This window comes from Elaeis guineensis, chromosome 8, assembly GCF_000442705.2.
Source record: "Elaeis guineensis isolate ETL-2024a chromosome 8, EG11, whole genome shotgun sequence".
Taxonomy (NCBI): domain Eukaryota; kingdom Viridiplantae; phylum Streptophyta; class Magnoliopsida; order Arecales; family Arecaceae; genus Elaeis; species Elaeis guineensis.
The window spans coordinates 16,838,285-16,852,788 of record NC_026000.2 but is presented as its reverse complement, the minus strand read 5'-3'; the positions used below and the strand labels follow the sequence as shown (position 1 = coordinate 16,852,788).

The 14,504-nt window shown below is 37.2% G+C and overlaps 1 protein-coding gene across 4 annotated transcripts; it reads right to left on the bottom strand.

Moving 5' to 3' along the window:
- Nucleotides 1–3,863: 3,863 nt before the first annotated feature.
- On the bottom strand, nt 3,864–13,676 carry LOC105050028 (probable WRKY transcription factor 2). Of its 4 annotated transcripts, none has more exons than XM_010929877.4 (6): nt 13,346–13,676; nt 11,276–11,789; nt 8,678–8,866; nt 5,038–5,894; nt 4,748–4,906; nt 3,864–4,546 (listed from the first exon to the last, which is right to left on the bottom strand). In XM_010929877.4, the coding sequence occupies exons 2-6, from the start codon at nt 11,741–11,743 to the stop codon at nt 3,991–3,993; spliced, it is 2,229 nt and encodes a 742-aa protein (XP_010928179.1). In that variant the 5' UTR covers nt 11,744–11,789; nt 13,346–13,676; the 3' UTR covers nt 3,864–3,990. The 4 variants fall into 4 exon arrangements, with proteins under 4 accessions (XP_010928179.1, XP_010928175.1, XP_010928176.1 ...); XM_010929873.4 differs by lacking the exon at nt 13,346–13,676 and adding an exon at nt 12,559–12,718; XM_010929874.4 differs by lacking the exon at nt 13,346–13,676 and adding an exon at nt 12,370–12,538.
- Nucleotides 13,677–14,504: the final 828 nt, after the last annotated feature.

Sequence of the window (14,504 nt, the reverse complement as noted above, 5' to 3'; positions counted from 1 at the left end):
GAATAAATATTATAAAAAAATTAATTAATTTTTTTATTAATTAATTTATATATATTTTTATATTTTTAAAAATAGATAAGTTATTTTTATATGGATAGTATTTATTCATAAAATGAAAGAAAATTTTATCCATCTAGGAAGGGACTAAATCATTTTTTCATCAATTAGGAAAGTAATTTTTTTAATTCATTTCTAATATATCTTTAACTTAAGTATAATATAATATTATAATATAATATAATATAATATAATATATATTAATATTTTATAATATATTATACTATATTACTATATATAATAATATTATAAAATATATATTATAGTATATTAATATAAGATATTATTATGATATATCATAACATATTATAATAATATATAATAATAAAAGAATATAATATATTAATATTTTATATTATAATATAAAAATATAATATAATATTATATTATACTACAAGATAATATATTATAATAAGAAAATAATATAATATAATATTTATATAATATATTATAATAATATAATATATTATATATTAATATTTTATAATATATCATACTATATTATATATTATAATGTTATAAAATATATATTATATTATATTAATATCTTATATTAACATAATAAAATATATTATAATAATATATAATAATAAAATATATTAATATTTTATAATATAATATAATATAATATACTATAATAATATAATAATATATGATAATATATTGTAATAATGTAATATTATAATAATATAATATATTATAATATACTATAATATATTATAATAATTTAATAATATATAATAATATAATAATATAATATATTATATATTAATATATTATGATATATTATATATATGATACTATATAATATATTTTATATATAATAGTATATATTAATATAATATAATATATAATAATATTTATATAATAAAGAATATTATAAAAAATATGGATAGATCATAGCAACTTATTCAGAAAAATAGTATATAAAAGAATATGGGTAACAGATTTTCGAATCATTTTTCAATGCACAAAAAAATATGAATAAACTATTTTACTATCTAAATATTATCTGAAAAATACTTATCCAAAAAAATATAATTTTCTGAATAAATCTTTTATCTGCAAAAAAAGAGGCCTTAATTTTCAATCTGAAAAAATCAGGCATAGGTAACTTCATTTAACGCAGGTAACCTAATAAATTGTAAAGGTAATTTAGTCATGTGTTGTACATATTTTCGGGTCTTAGTGATGTCAACATGACATGATTATCGAATAGGTCGTATCAAATCCAATTCTAAATCCAAACTTAACTTGTTTAATCAAGAAATTAGTCGGATTGACATGATCACACTATGAACCTCTGCACATCAAACATAAATCTAATAATTTCATGTCACATTCATGTTAGGCAGGCAATTCGGATGGAGGATAACCACCCTTGGTGGATTGCTAGGTTTCTTCTCCTTTCTCCATAAATCTTACCAGCGATTTCCTTTCCTTTCTCCAATTATCCAAGCATAGGTCAAGTATCCAAGTGTCATACAAGATTTCGGTATAGATTCAACATAAGTCACCAATATTATGGCTGGTGTTTTGTAGTTCAGATTCGGAACATTTAACTGGCCTTAAAATACGCTTGTTAGGGTGCAATAAACAATGGAAGTGGAGTTACAGGATATCTTGTGAGGTCCAACTGTAGTCTACAATTACTTGAGTGGTGTTTTTCATCACCGGGATGCCAAATAGGCCACCATCAAGGCAGAAAACTGTCTCTAGAACGTACAGATACCAGTTAGCGAATTGAAGGACATCCAAAGGTCTTCCATGTGTTGGAATCAGCTCATATTTCTACCAACAAGAATCAGCTCCTATGTACCATAAAACATCAGAACAACCTAATGCTGCAACCAAAGCCAGAAACCAAAAGCAAGTTGGAAATGAGACGACTTGCTTGTTTAGTCTTCAACAAAGCATAGATTTCTTTTCATCTCTTTTATGGATAGGTCAGTCTTGTTGAATATTTAAGATAAGAATATAATGTTGTAATTTTGTTTTGGTTTTAGGTGGTTCAGCCTGTAGACTAGTATGGGCTACATAATGAGTAGGTTTTTTCTTTTTGTATCTCGTTCAGTTCAGAACCTGGCAGTGGTTTTGAAAGAGTGGGGCTAGTTTATTTTTACGAGACATGATCAGGCGGCGCACTGAAAAATAATTTGGGGTCTGAATACGGACATAAAAGTAATTTTGCTCGTAACAACTCACAAGATGAACTACTCTCGCGTGCAGTGATCCGGGACTTGTTCATTTTTACTGCAACAGCTACTGAAGAAAATAGTTTAAGCACAATTAAAGACCTATAAGTAAATTAGTCAGACAGCTAGCTGAACAATATACTAAAAAATAATACAAACCTGGTTAAGGATCTGGGAGTAATTTAAGCTCTCGGCGGAAATGAATTAATCCCAGATCGCAATATGCCTGGACTGCTTTTGTTCACATCAGCCAGTCGGCCTGTGTATTTAAAAATAATTTAAGAGCACTTAGGAGCCTTTTGTTTTTTTTCTTTTTTTTGATAGGACTGGAGCCTTTTGAGTTATTTGGTTCTGCAATAGAATGGATCTAGTTGGATGGTACTGCATTTCCATACTAGATCCAACTAGTACTGCATTCCCATACTAGATCGTCATTGCATGGATCTAAAAATAATATATAAAGAAGCCTTTGGGGTAATGATAAATGCAAGACATCACCCATTTTACCACCTCTCAATCACTAGTCTATATAACATACATGAAATGACGATACTCGAGTCTCTAATAACCATGCACAGGATTTACACCATCCAATCCCCATTCCCCAATGTGGCAGGTGATTATCGTTTCCGTTAAGCAAGCAGCTTTAGCAAAGGAGAGATGCCAAACAAGGAGGTAGTAAATTGGTTAGTTCCCTGCAGGATCAACATGATATCATGCTAACAATAGGTGTCCCCTTTCTCTGCTATATAGATTGTTTGTTACCACATATTTCTTGTAAGCAAGAGCCTTTTCCTCTCACTTGAAAAGTAAAGAAAATAATATGATACTAACAAGAACTACCCATTTTTACAAAATGCCTTTCTAAATAGATCGACTTATAATTTAAGTTCAACATTGAGCACTCTATTTTGACTCAATGAGATTTAACAAAACATCTTCAACTCAATTCTGTAAATGCCAGCTAAATTGAAGTGGTAAAACATGTACCAGCCTCTACTTGAACATCATATAAAAGGCTTAAAGAACTGCTGAAATTCCTCCACCCAACCCACTGTACTTCACCTGACACTTTAAATATCACTTAATTCCCTAATTCCAAAACACTTTTTGAGAAATCCCTAAAGCTTTATAGCCAACCACTTGGGCTTTTGGTCTAATAGACTAAGCACAAAGCAATGTGCTAGGTCCATTAGGACAAAGTAAATTGCCATCCACATGTGCTTGGTCTTCACCTCAGAATCCACCTGTCCTGCAGAGACCACTTTCATGCCAAGCTCATCCCACAGGGTTCTCAAATCTGCTATCCTCCAGACCCCATCAGGGCTCCAAATCAACCAGAGTTGTTGCACGCCAACTTACTAGTTGTACCATTCTGGCTTCCTCTGTAAAGCTCTATTATAAGAGTAATCTTGGATTACTGAATAAGAACTACAGATTCCATGGAAGAATATCGATACTTCCATTACATGTAATCAAGTGATTCCTGCATCCAACCTTTTCCACAGAACTCATTTCCCGACTTAAGCTCTATTTCCTCTTGCATAATACAATTCAATCAACATTGGAACCACTGCCCATTCCCAAATATTCTGCTATAAACTGTGCAACTTAACAAAAAGAAAGCAAGAATTTTTTGCATTATATATAACTAAAAGAAAAAAGAGCACAAGAACTTTCTCCACTCTTTTTCAGGTGTACCGGAACATACTATCTTTTCTCAACCTATCATTTACAGCTAAGGGCCTAGAGGTAGCCTGCCCATCATCTGATGATAAACTGGCCCTCCATTTGGTATTGGCAGCCTGGACTCCGTAACAGGTTCCTCCTTGGGTTCTCCTTTCAGTATGTGGAACCCTGCTCCAGCAGCCTGATGATGCCCCAGAAAAGGATGGACTGGATGAAGAACCGGCATCTTCATTGATGCCACAGGGCCTAATCCAGCCATCGCAAGGTTTGCCAGGCCTTGCTGACCCATCCCGAAAGAGAAAGCAGCAGCTGGTCCCAACTGTTCCCTTCCAGGCAGGCAAAATGTGCCAAGTGAAGTAGGGGCATCAAACCTGACCAGTCCATCTTGGGTTGGCTCCAGTCCTCGGTGAAGGCTGTGAGACTGGGATGCAGAGTTGCCTGCTGTTCCAGAGGGTGCAGAGTTTGGGTGACTGCTGTTTCTTGCAGCAGGGACATCGTGGTTGTGCTTTCCCTCATAGGTTGTAATCACTGATTTGAGATCATGCGATGCCCTCTCCACATGCTTTCGAACTGTGCATCCTGGATTTGTGCACTTGTAATAGCTCCTGCACCAAAAAATTCATTTGTATTTCAATAGAAATTTCTTTATGCTTTCTTATATCATTTGGCCAACATGACCAAAGAAGGACTAATGCTCCACAGATTACCACGTATATTAGAGCATTTGCTGCATGAAGCTTACAATGACTAATGAAGGAGAATTACTCAATATTATGGACAGACCTATACATAATGTCATGGCATACCTTGGATTTGGATTTCCCTTGACCACCTTTTGTCCATACTTGCGCCAACGATATCCATCATCAAGGATGTCAACCTCACTTGTTGTCTGAACCACAACCCTTGGTTCACGAACTGCTCTAGAAGCAGCACCCATTTCAAGTGCACAAGCATCGAGCTTTCTAAAACAAAAACGGAAAAATCCAAAATAATAAATGCAGGGTGAACTAAGCCATAGCAAGCTTAAACAAATTAAGGTGATGTCCACAGCCACTAACTAGAAGTTATCATTAAGAAGCTAAGGAATATTAACCTTCTTTTTGACTCTGTCTCATCCCCCTCACCATCACCACCCAGTGAGACACTGCCATGAGTTGCCCGATCCTCCTCCTCTTCATCATTGGATAGAGTGGATGAAACATCTATAGCATCTTGGGATTCAAGGCGAGGGCCATCCTGTGTCTGTATGGATGTAGAAGGGTCACAGTGTTCAGCAGCAACAGTGGCAGATGATGATGCTTCCTGGCCATCACCTCGCCATTCTTGGCCTCCAGTTCCATTTTGTGTGCTTGTTGCCCATAAGGGCTTGCCATCAAAGCTGGCCTGTGAGCCAGGCTGCTCTGAAGCATCAATCTGTGGATCATTGAATGGGTGGGAAGATGGAATACCAGACCGGCGATTTGGAGGCGGCTTGGGGTGATTGTGAGCACCCTTGTAGATTATCTCCGTGATGTGGCCATCATGTGAGCGCTCCACCTTCTTCTTCATCTGGCAATTCAGGTGAGTGCATTTATAGTAACTTCGTGGGTATTCACTACCTTTTACCTGTTTCTGCCCATATTTCCTCCAATTGTATCCATCCTCAGCAGGTGCACCCGGAGCCATGGAAGAAAGTTCTTTCGGAGCAGCTTCACCATCTTGTTGGTCATTAGGAGGTGGTGAATGTTCATTTCCCATAAAGGAATCAGACGTCCTCTGGTCGAACGTCACATCATCAGTGGCATCTTTTCTATCAGATGAGTCAGAAAAGCCAGCCTGATGGTTGAATTGCTGCTGATTTTGCAAGCTTACAATGCCAGTTTCTAGACTTGGTGGTTGCATATGTTTCCCTGATTGAACAGAGACCTCTATACTTGGTAATGACTGCTGCTGATCAACAGTTGAAGCACCCTATAAGCAACAGAACTAATCAGACTGGAATACTAGGAAGCAATTTGCAGACATGTTATACACAAGTTTTCACAAAGCATTAATTTGTACAAATATTCAAATTTATAACAGATTATAATCTTATATGCACAAGTATTAGAGGGGGGGCAAAAAAGCAATAAAGAAAGAAAGACTTTCAGTTTTTATGAATATGGTAACCTGGGCTCATAGATAAATTGATTGAATGCATACAGATGAATTTGTCTTATGTTATCTGGAACCCATTCTTCCCTTCAACAAATTGAGATCATATAGAATATGGGCTTCTACTAATAGATCAATACACAGAACAGCAGTAGCACAATGCTGAATCAGATAAGTTATAGCTAAGAACTATACAATATGTACTTGGGTATGTTTATATTGCCTTAAGGAGGTCTTGTTTCAAGTATATATTTGTTATACTATACCAGAGGGACAAGTCCTGCACCCATATACCAAACATGTCTGCACATATCACAAGGTGCACAAGTGGAAAAGAGGCCAATGTGAAGCCTCAGAATCCACAGAAAACGTTAAAGAGCACAATCAGTAAATGGTATGTGCCATGGAAGGAGCAACTAATTCATGGATATATTTTGTTTTTTGAGAAGCACTGTTTTGTGGGATTTTGAAAATGCATTATTGCAAACCAAACGTCCAGAGATTCACAATCCATAGGAAAATTGAAGTGAACAAAGATGTGATCGAGAGGACCAAGGAATCAAATACTAGGCTACATACTAAAGCAAGGTCATGAGGGTCTATGTTCCTTCAACATAAATCACCATAAGAAGTTTATGATGTGCAATGCTGACTGACAGTGGTACCAAGGCCTCTGCTATTCTGCATTCCGAGGAAATGTTTTACACTAAGTTAAAAGTGTGATTGTTACAAATTCACTGCTTGGAGCTTGTGTCACAGAAATTAATATACAGTGTTAATGCCACATTAGCAGGAGGTGTCATGTACTGAAGGTATTATGTGCTGGAAAAGATTGAATAGTTGATTTGTGAGGCAATAAATGACAGGCATATGAGAAATGCGTTCTTATAATGAAACGGTTACTGCTAGTGCAGAGATCAGTATTCATAGGTAAAAGGGTGCCTTTTTGCAGAGCATGATAGAATTAGCTGTATCCATAAACCAGAACAATAAATGTTTGTGCTATGTGTTGTATGAAGATAATTGATTTATAAAAATAGTTCCTATTATGGATTACATCCTTCTATGAAGCATTCTCATATGTTATTTAATAACTTCCAATCATCCATTTTCCAATAAGAAAAAGGAAAAAGAAAGATCGAACATAATATTGATGAGATAATTAACTGGAACTAGCACCCCTTAGATATTTAAAACAAAGTAAGTTTGGGTCAGAGCACAAGTATTCTTAATAGCCTCTTGATTTAACCATGGGAAAAAAAGAAAAAGAAAATTCCTGATTGCTCACATGCACCCAGGCCATTGTGCAGTTCTCTCTGCTCTTGGCAACACATGTTCTCCACTGTCCTATTCCTTGTTCCCAAAACTCGTCAAGATTCCTCCTGGTATATATATTCTTGGTTTTTAACACACATCAACCTCAACAGCATCATTACTGCTATGCACCAGTATCCCTTCTTTTTAATCACGAAACAACTCCAAAAGCAAGCAAACAACATGCTAGATGTATCTCTAATAAAAAACCATAATGAAGTTACTCTACTGTATATCTTTCCATTCTTCTAGCTGATATTTAAGTAGAACCTAGTTTGTGAGACGATCAGTCTACAGTCTCCTTTTTGTCAAATTAGTTGTGGCTACAACCTCATTTTTCACTTGAGCTCTTCCTAACATCTGACAACATGTACTCTTATTTGGCGTGACTGAAATCTAAACCATTATCTTCGACTTTCCTCCATCTCAACATTGTCCTCCAAAAACCATGTGCTATGCAAGATCCTCTTTAATGTCACAGTCAAATCATCTATGACAATCAAAAGGCAGTGGCTTAAGTTTGACCTTTGTGGTAAGCTCAATGTCCAAGGAAACTAAAACTCGTAACAGCTTCTCACACCATTGACATCAACAACCCTTGACCATAACAAATCAACAAAGCAGAACGCAAAAAGGAAAAAGAAGCAAAAATAGTTTTTCTTTTTTTTATTAAAAAAGAAGCTTTAGCCTGCATCTATAAAAATTACCACATAAATTATGAATCTCAATTTACAAGATTTTGCAGTCTAGTAAGTAGATCAGTTTCAAGTAATTAATACTACATAAATCTTCAAGTGATAGAATCTTTAAAATTATGTAATAAATATTCAGATGTGGAGTTGGCAAGCTAATAATATAAACATAAAAAGCAGAATATCCATGCAATTTGTTGTATTTGTAACATAATGAGTCCAACAAACTAAACTAAAATATTAAAATAAAACAAAAACCAAAAACAAGGCCTTACAAGACAATTTTGTCTTTTCTGAAAAGACAAAACTGTTTGTTGTTAGCCTTGTGGACCTTACCTCATCCTGGCTTCCTATTGAGACTGATTTACCAATATAAATTTTGATGTACACAGAATTGATTGAACGGGTCAGGCATATGTATAATCATTAAATTACTTCTAATATCTTGCTAGTTGCTAAAATGAATAGGAACTCATTAAGTGAATTTCTTATTATGATCTTTTTTTTTTTTTTAAAAACAATTTCACAAAGCAACTCACGAAAATGAGGGATATATTCAAAGCCACAATAAAGAACACATATCCAGCACATTACCTTCTTTTCTGCAGTTGAAAAATATGAGGAACTTGAATCCATATGAGGCTTGAAGGAAAAAGTTTCACGAACATCTTTGAGTGAGTAATCTTCACTCTTATTAGGAAATGCTGAAACTGAGGTTGTGACTGTGTTTGAATTTTCATGCTGCGCAATTGGAAACTTTCCTGTAGTTGGAGATGGTTGAGCCTGCAGAAATCATGACTCCAAAATAGTCAGGTGACACAATTTGCGCATAATTGATCCAAGCTGTTGTCATGAAATATACTTAATATGCTACTTACTTGCAAAAGTTAAGATTATATATCAACATAAAAAGGAAATAATATATTAATACTTAACATAAAAACTCCTACATCAATTAATTGTTGAATATCCATTAACTAGAGCAACTGATAAAGGAAGATAATTAGGACTTTGCAGAGACATGGTAGAAACCCACAGACCATGTTCCCAACATAAATTGGCCTCTAAAAGGGAAAAAAAAAAAAATCTCTAGCCAGGATGCCATTTTGTGTATCTCAGAGGGTGCCATATATATGTTCCTCAGGGGTCCCCTAATTTGTTTTCACCAAAATGTGGGGCATATACAATACATTGCAAAGCGCAGAGTTTGTCGACTTATTAACTAGCTGAAACTGCGAATAAAGTTTTAAAAGCCGGTTGCAGTATGCAGGCAGTCAAGAGACTGCATAGTGCATATGAAGTATTTTGTGGGCACATAGGTGGTTTGCATGTTTTAACTATATAAGAAAATAAAGTTGATGGAGTACAATAAAAAAAAATATAATATTGGATAAACAAATTCAAAATCAATAATAATCACAACTAATATTAGTGCTTATTACTTAGTGCTAAATAGTTGGAATCAAGGAATGCCGTACTGGGCCGAACCGCCCGGTACGGGGCGTGCCGAACCGTCCGGGCAGAGAACCGAGACGGTTCCGGCATGCAAAACGGCACATGCCGGTGCCGGAGAAGAAAAAGAGAGAGAAATAGAGAGAGAGAAGGAGGGAGGGGAATCCGCCGGAGGGGCCGCCATGGCCGTCGGGCGGCGGAAAGGGCTCCCGCAGCTCCGCACGGGGAATAGGGGCGATCCGTCCCTGTTTCTCGGGGCTTTTTTTTAAAAAAGCCTTTTCAAAGTGAAGTCGGCATGGATTTTGCCGGCTTCACTTAAGTGAAGCCAGCAAGGGTTTTGCCAACTTTATTTTGAAAAAGCTTTCTTTAAAAAAAATCCCGAGAAACAGGGGCGGATCGCCCCTATTCCCCGCGCAGAGCCGCGAGAGCTCTTTCCGCCGCTCGATGGTCACGGCTCCTCCGATGGCCCTCCAGCGGCCTCTCCGACGGATTTCCCTCCCTCTTTTTCTTGCTCCCTCCCTCTCTCTCTATTTCTCTCTCTTTCTCTCTTTTTTTTTCTTGGTTCATCCGTGTTTTCCTTCGTCGGTTCACCTCGGTTCGGAACGGAACAGAGGCATGCCGTACCGTACCCTCGGCCAGCTGATCCGGCCACCGGTACCGGTTCCGCCGACCTTGGTTGGGATAGTTGGGAACAATTATAGCATAATAAAACCTAGATCCAAACTAACCATTGGCTTGAATATGATCCATCAGCACAGGCCCCATAATGCTAAGTGGGTCATATATAGCTAAGTAAGCTAGGTAAGCTGCATCTGCATAGGCCACTGCCAATTGAGCTACATATACAGCTGTATAGTGCTAACTGGACTGCCTTTTCAGCCCCTATTGTAGCAATAGGCAATGCAGTGCCTCAAGGGACGACATTTGCATCTGCAAGCTCATGCACCACACTTTAAAGCACTTTGTAAAAATACATACAGTCAGAATTCAGCATAGTGAAACTCGCTGCACATTCTCTAACTCAATTTTTACATATCATATAACTTTCTATTTTGATTGTTACATTAACTATGCATAATTATACTGCAGAATACTTTGCATGTGCGTGTGTACATATGTAATATAAAAGCAGTTACATACTCATCATAAAAACCGAATTCAATAATGTTGACACTTCATTTGTTGAACCTCTAGATCTATACAAGAATACTTGCATTAAAAAACTACTTTTCTTGCTTATATTTCCATAAATATCACATAGCAATGCCAGCAGATAAGTACTGAATCAAAATTATGCTTACACAGCAAAGAAAGTACTGACATAATAATTGGAGTTCATAAAGGTAAACCTAAACTGCATGATCCATGAAGAAGGATAATTATCCACACACTTTTCTCCAAGGCATTCACCAAGTCTATCAAGCACTCTGTTCTGAGTAATTAAACCCCAAAAAACTAACAAAAAACTTCGATTTTGGTCAGGAAATTGACAGCTGCAAGATTGAAACATATCCATTGGCAGATTCTTTTGTGGGCATGTAAATAGCACTTCAAAATACATAAACTAAGATACTAGAACTTTTCCACAACATGAAATCCATGGATGGATTCCTCCACTCTTCAATGAACCATGTCCTAGATTCGCTTTACAATCTCCATTTGTTCAATTTTCTATTGATAGCACATTCAATTCTCATACATCACAACTACCAATTTAGGATATCAAGTATGGAATCGTACCATAGAATTAGAAAGAAAAACTGGAGACTCCAGCAACGTTGTCGGACTGAGACCAGGTGGAATCGTCAGATAAGGAGAACGAACATCTGAGGATGATGATCCCACGTTGGCTGATGTAATGCGAGCCATATTGAGCTTCGGAACATTAAATCCAGCCCTTGCCGCCATCCTCTCAGCAAGACCCCCTTGCAAGCTCGATTTGTGAGCACCAAACAAGCTCGGTTCTATAGAGCGATCGCTCAAGTACTGGACTCCCGCCTGAACCTTTTCTTCTTTTGGATCCGTAGATGTTTTCTGTTTCTCAGATCCAGGCGGCGGCCCCTCATTTCCATTCTCTGCCAAGAGATCAGACAATGATCTCGAACCGAATTCCTCGTTCAAAAAGGTGGACAAAAACGTCCTTGGGATGGGACTCGGAAGAGACGTCCAGTCACCGATCATAGTGGCGTTGTCGTCCGCCCCAGCCATGATGAATTCAATCCTTCCTCCAATTCAGCAACAAGGCTTCTTCGATCTGGTATGGCAAAACAACAAACAGGTTTCATCCCAGTCCAAGCAATCAGCAAATGCAACATGTCACATCGATAATCCAAGAAATCAGCCTCCGATATCGGAAAAGGAAAATCAAAACCCACCGCTAATTCCTCCTCGGAGAAGCAATTGCTATACCAATTGAATAGGAAAAAAACAGATTCTTTTTTTCCGAACACTCAGAAGGAAAATGGAGATTAAAAAAGTTTCAATTTTTAAGAAGCTACCAAGAGAACTCGATTAACCGAACCATCCAAATCGCATAAGCACTAAAAAAAGGCGTTAGAATAATAGGATAAACAAGAAAAAACACAAACCAACACGGCTCTAAAGAGCCAGAGCGATGAAAATGAAGCACGATATAGCACAAAGGCCGCACTTCCGGAAAAGTGAGCGGATTTAGACTACAATAAATAAACCCAGATCACCAAATCGCTCAAATCTCTCGTCAACAAAAAAGGGGAAGAAAGCTACAAAATAAAAGAAAAACGGAAAAAAAAAAAAAAAAAAAAAAAAACGACCAAATGGAAAAGGAAGGGAGGTGGGATGCAACGGGAACAAACCCAATCACATCAAAATCAGCAGAGCCGGCAGTGCTTAAGAAACAAATGATTGGGCTCCCAAGAGGAGCTCTCAGTCCCACGCCACCGAAGACGAAAGACAGGCGAGGAAGAAAAAGAAGAAAAAAAAAAAAAAAGGGCATAGAAGGGCAGAGAGAGCGAGAGAGAGAGAGAGAGAGACAAGGATCAGACCCAAATCATAGGGTTTCTTCTATTGGGAAAAGAAAATTCACTCCCAGAGAGAGAGAGAGAGAGAGGCGATTTGACCGAGGAGGGAGAGAGGCCGCGAAATAGGAAGGATTCGTTGGAACTCGAAGGCCATCATGCCGAGCTGTTCTTTATCACCGCCTTTTGTCCCCTTTGTTTCCTTTAATTTTCTTAATTTATTTTTCTCCCTTCATTTTTTTATTCTCTCTTTTTCAATATATACCATCCTATAATATATTATTAACTTTTTGGTTTATTAGTTTTCGGATTAGAGATGCTTATATTATTATTTTTGAACAAAATTACTGGAATACCCCTGAACGTCAGGTTTTTTTTTTTTTTTTTACTTACCACCTCTATTGTTTAAAATCTTCAGTTAAATGCTTGGATCATAGGCGATGCAATGTGTTTCCTCTAATCATGTGATATACTTGCGAACTAAACTATCCTCTAATTTCTTGACTTTCCTTCGTCTTCTCCTTTCCTCATATCTCCCATGGCATCAGTGACCAACAACTATTGATTAGATGATCATAAACAATCTCATCAAGGCAAAGGAATACTAAAAGCTATAACATCAGCTCAGACCACAAGGTATTGCAAACCAGAAGAAAAAGTCTAACAAATTATAACATCAACAGCTATAATAACAAGAAAATGGAAGCATATGTGTCTACAACTTGTTTTATCCTTTACTTCTTATTTTTCTTTTCAATTAAAACCATCAAGAAGATGATGACAATAGCTTGGAGGGGGAAGTAAAAAATCCTACCATCAAGAGAAGGAGGACAACCAGGAGGGGAAGGCATTTGATGGTAGAGCATGGCGATAAGGTATAGTTGAGGGTGAAGCACTTGCTTCACCTTGGGGTCCCTCTGCAAATGTGCCACCCAAGAAGAAGGCAAAGGGATGGGGAAGGTAGGTTGCATCGCAAGTCTATGACTCCATCCTTCTCCTGCTTGCTATTGCCATGGTTGGAGATCTAAATGAGTCCCTCATGGAGGTCCTGTCCTCGTCAAGAGGGCCTCAAGGTGGTCAATGTCGATGTGTCCCTAGAGAGGATAAAGGCTAGGAGATGTTGGTTGGTTGACTAATATATGTTAAACCTCGATCTGGCGTGTGGCTTTTCTCTGCAATTTTTTTTTTTTTTTTTTTTTTTTTTTTTTTCACACCTCTCAAGCTCCCAGTGACATCTATATGAAGCCTACCATCAAGTCACCTCCATCTTCATTAATCCTATTCCTTCCCTTCTGTCTTCTCCTCTCCATTCTTTCTAAATATTTTATTAAGCTTCTCTGCTCTTCTGTTCTTTGTTATCCATTGTTTTGAAGCATTTAGTATTAGTAGCGTTAGTGACTAGAAGTTTTGGAGGGGGACGGCACCCAAGAAGAGGACCACTAGGTCCTTGGTAGTGTCTCTATCGCTGCCGGAGTCGGAAGCAGAGGAATAAAGCAAAGTATTTTAGCTTATTTTGATGGAATGGTGCAAGAATTTGGTGAGACATAGCCTACTTGGACTCAAAGATGCTTTCTTCCTCAAACTTCACAAACCTTGTCTTCTTCCTCTTTGAAGTTGCAAAAAAGCAATAGCACCAGCCAGATAAGAGAGAAAAATCCATAAACGAAAAGAAATTAAACATATCTTCGCCCGGTGCACGCTATGCACCATGGTAAGCAGAGAAAGGGGGGGTTAAGAGCTAGACTTGAGGGGAGAAGAATAGAATGTTAAGAATCTGAGATGCTGGAGGGGGAAGGCGGATTGAGTTCGCCGCTACCTCGGTGGATGATCCTCACCCAGTGACAAGGATCGACCAAATCCGAACAAAAATCATATGAAACGGGCACCAGAGAAAAAAATTATAGGATAGGATTCGTAATTTGACATGCTCCTCTGGACATAAATATTAAAAAATAAACTTAAAAGTCAAAAAA

What these genes read in the sequence shown, in the direction of transcription:
- LOC105050028 (XM_010929877.4), bottom strand. Translation starts at nt 11,743, where the DNA reads ATGGCTGGGGCGGACGACAACGCCACTATGATCGGTGACTGGACGTCT. An exon ending in TTTCAACTGCAGAAAAGAAG is followed by an intron (nt 5,895 to 8,677) that starts GTAATGTGCTGG and finishes TGTTGCTTATAG; the next exon opens with GGTGCTTCAACTGTTGATCA. An exon ending in GAGACAGAGTCAAAAAGAAG is followed by an intron (nt 4,907 to 5,037) that starts GTTAATATTCCT and finishes TTTTTGTTTTAG; the next exon opens with AAAGCTCGATGCTTGTGCAC.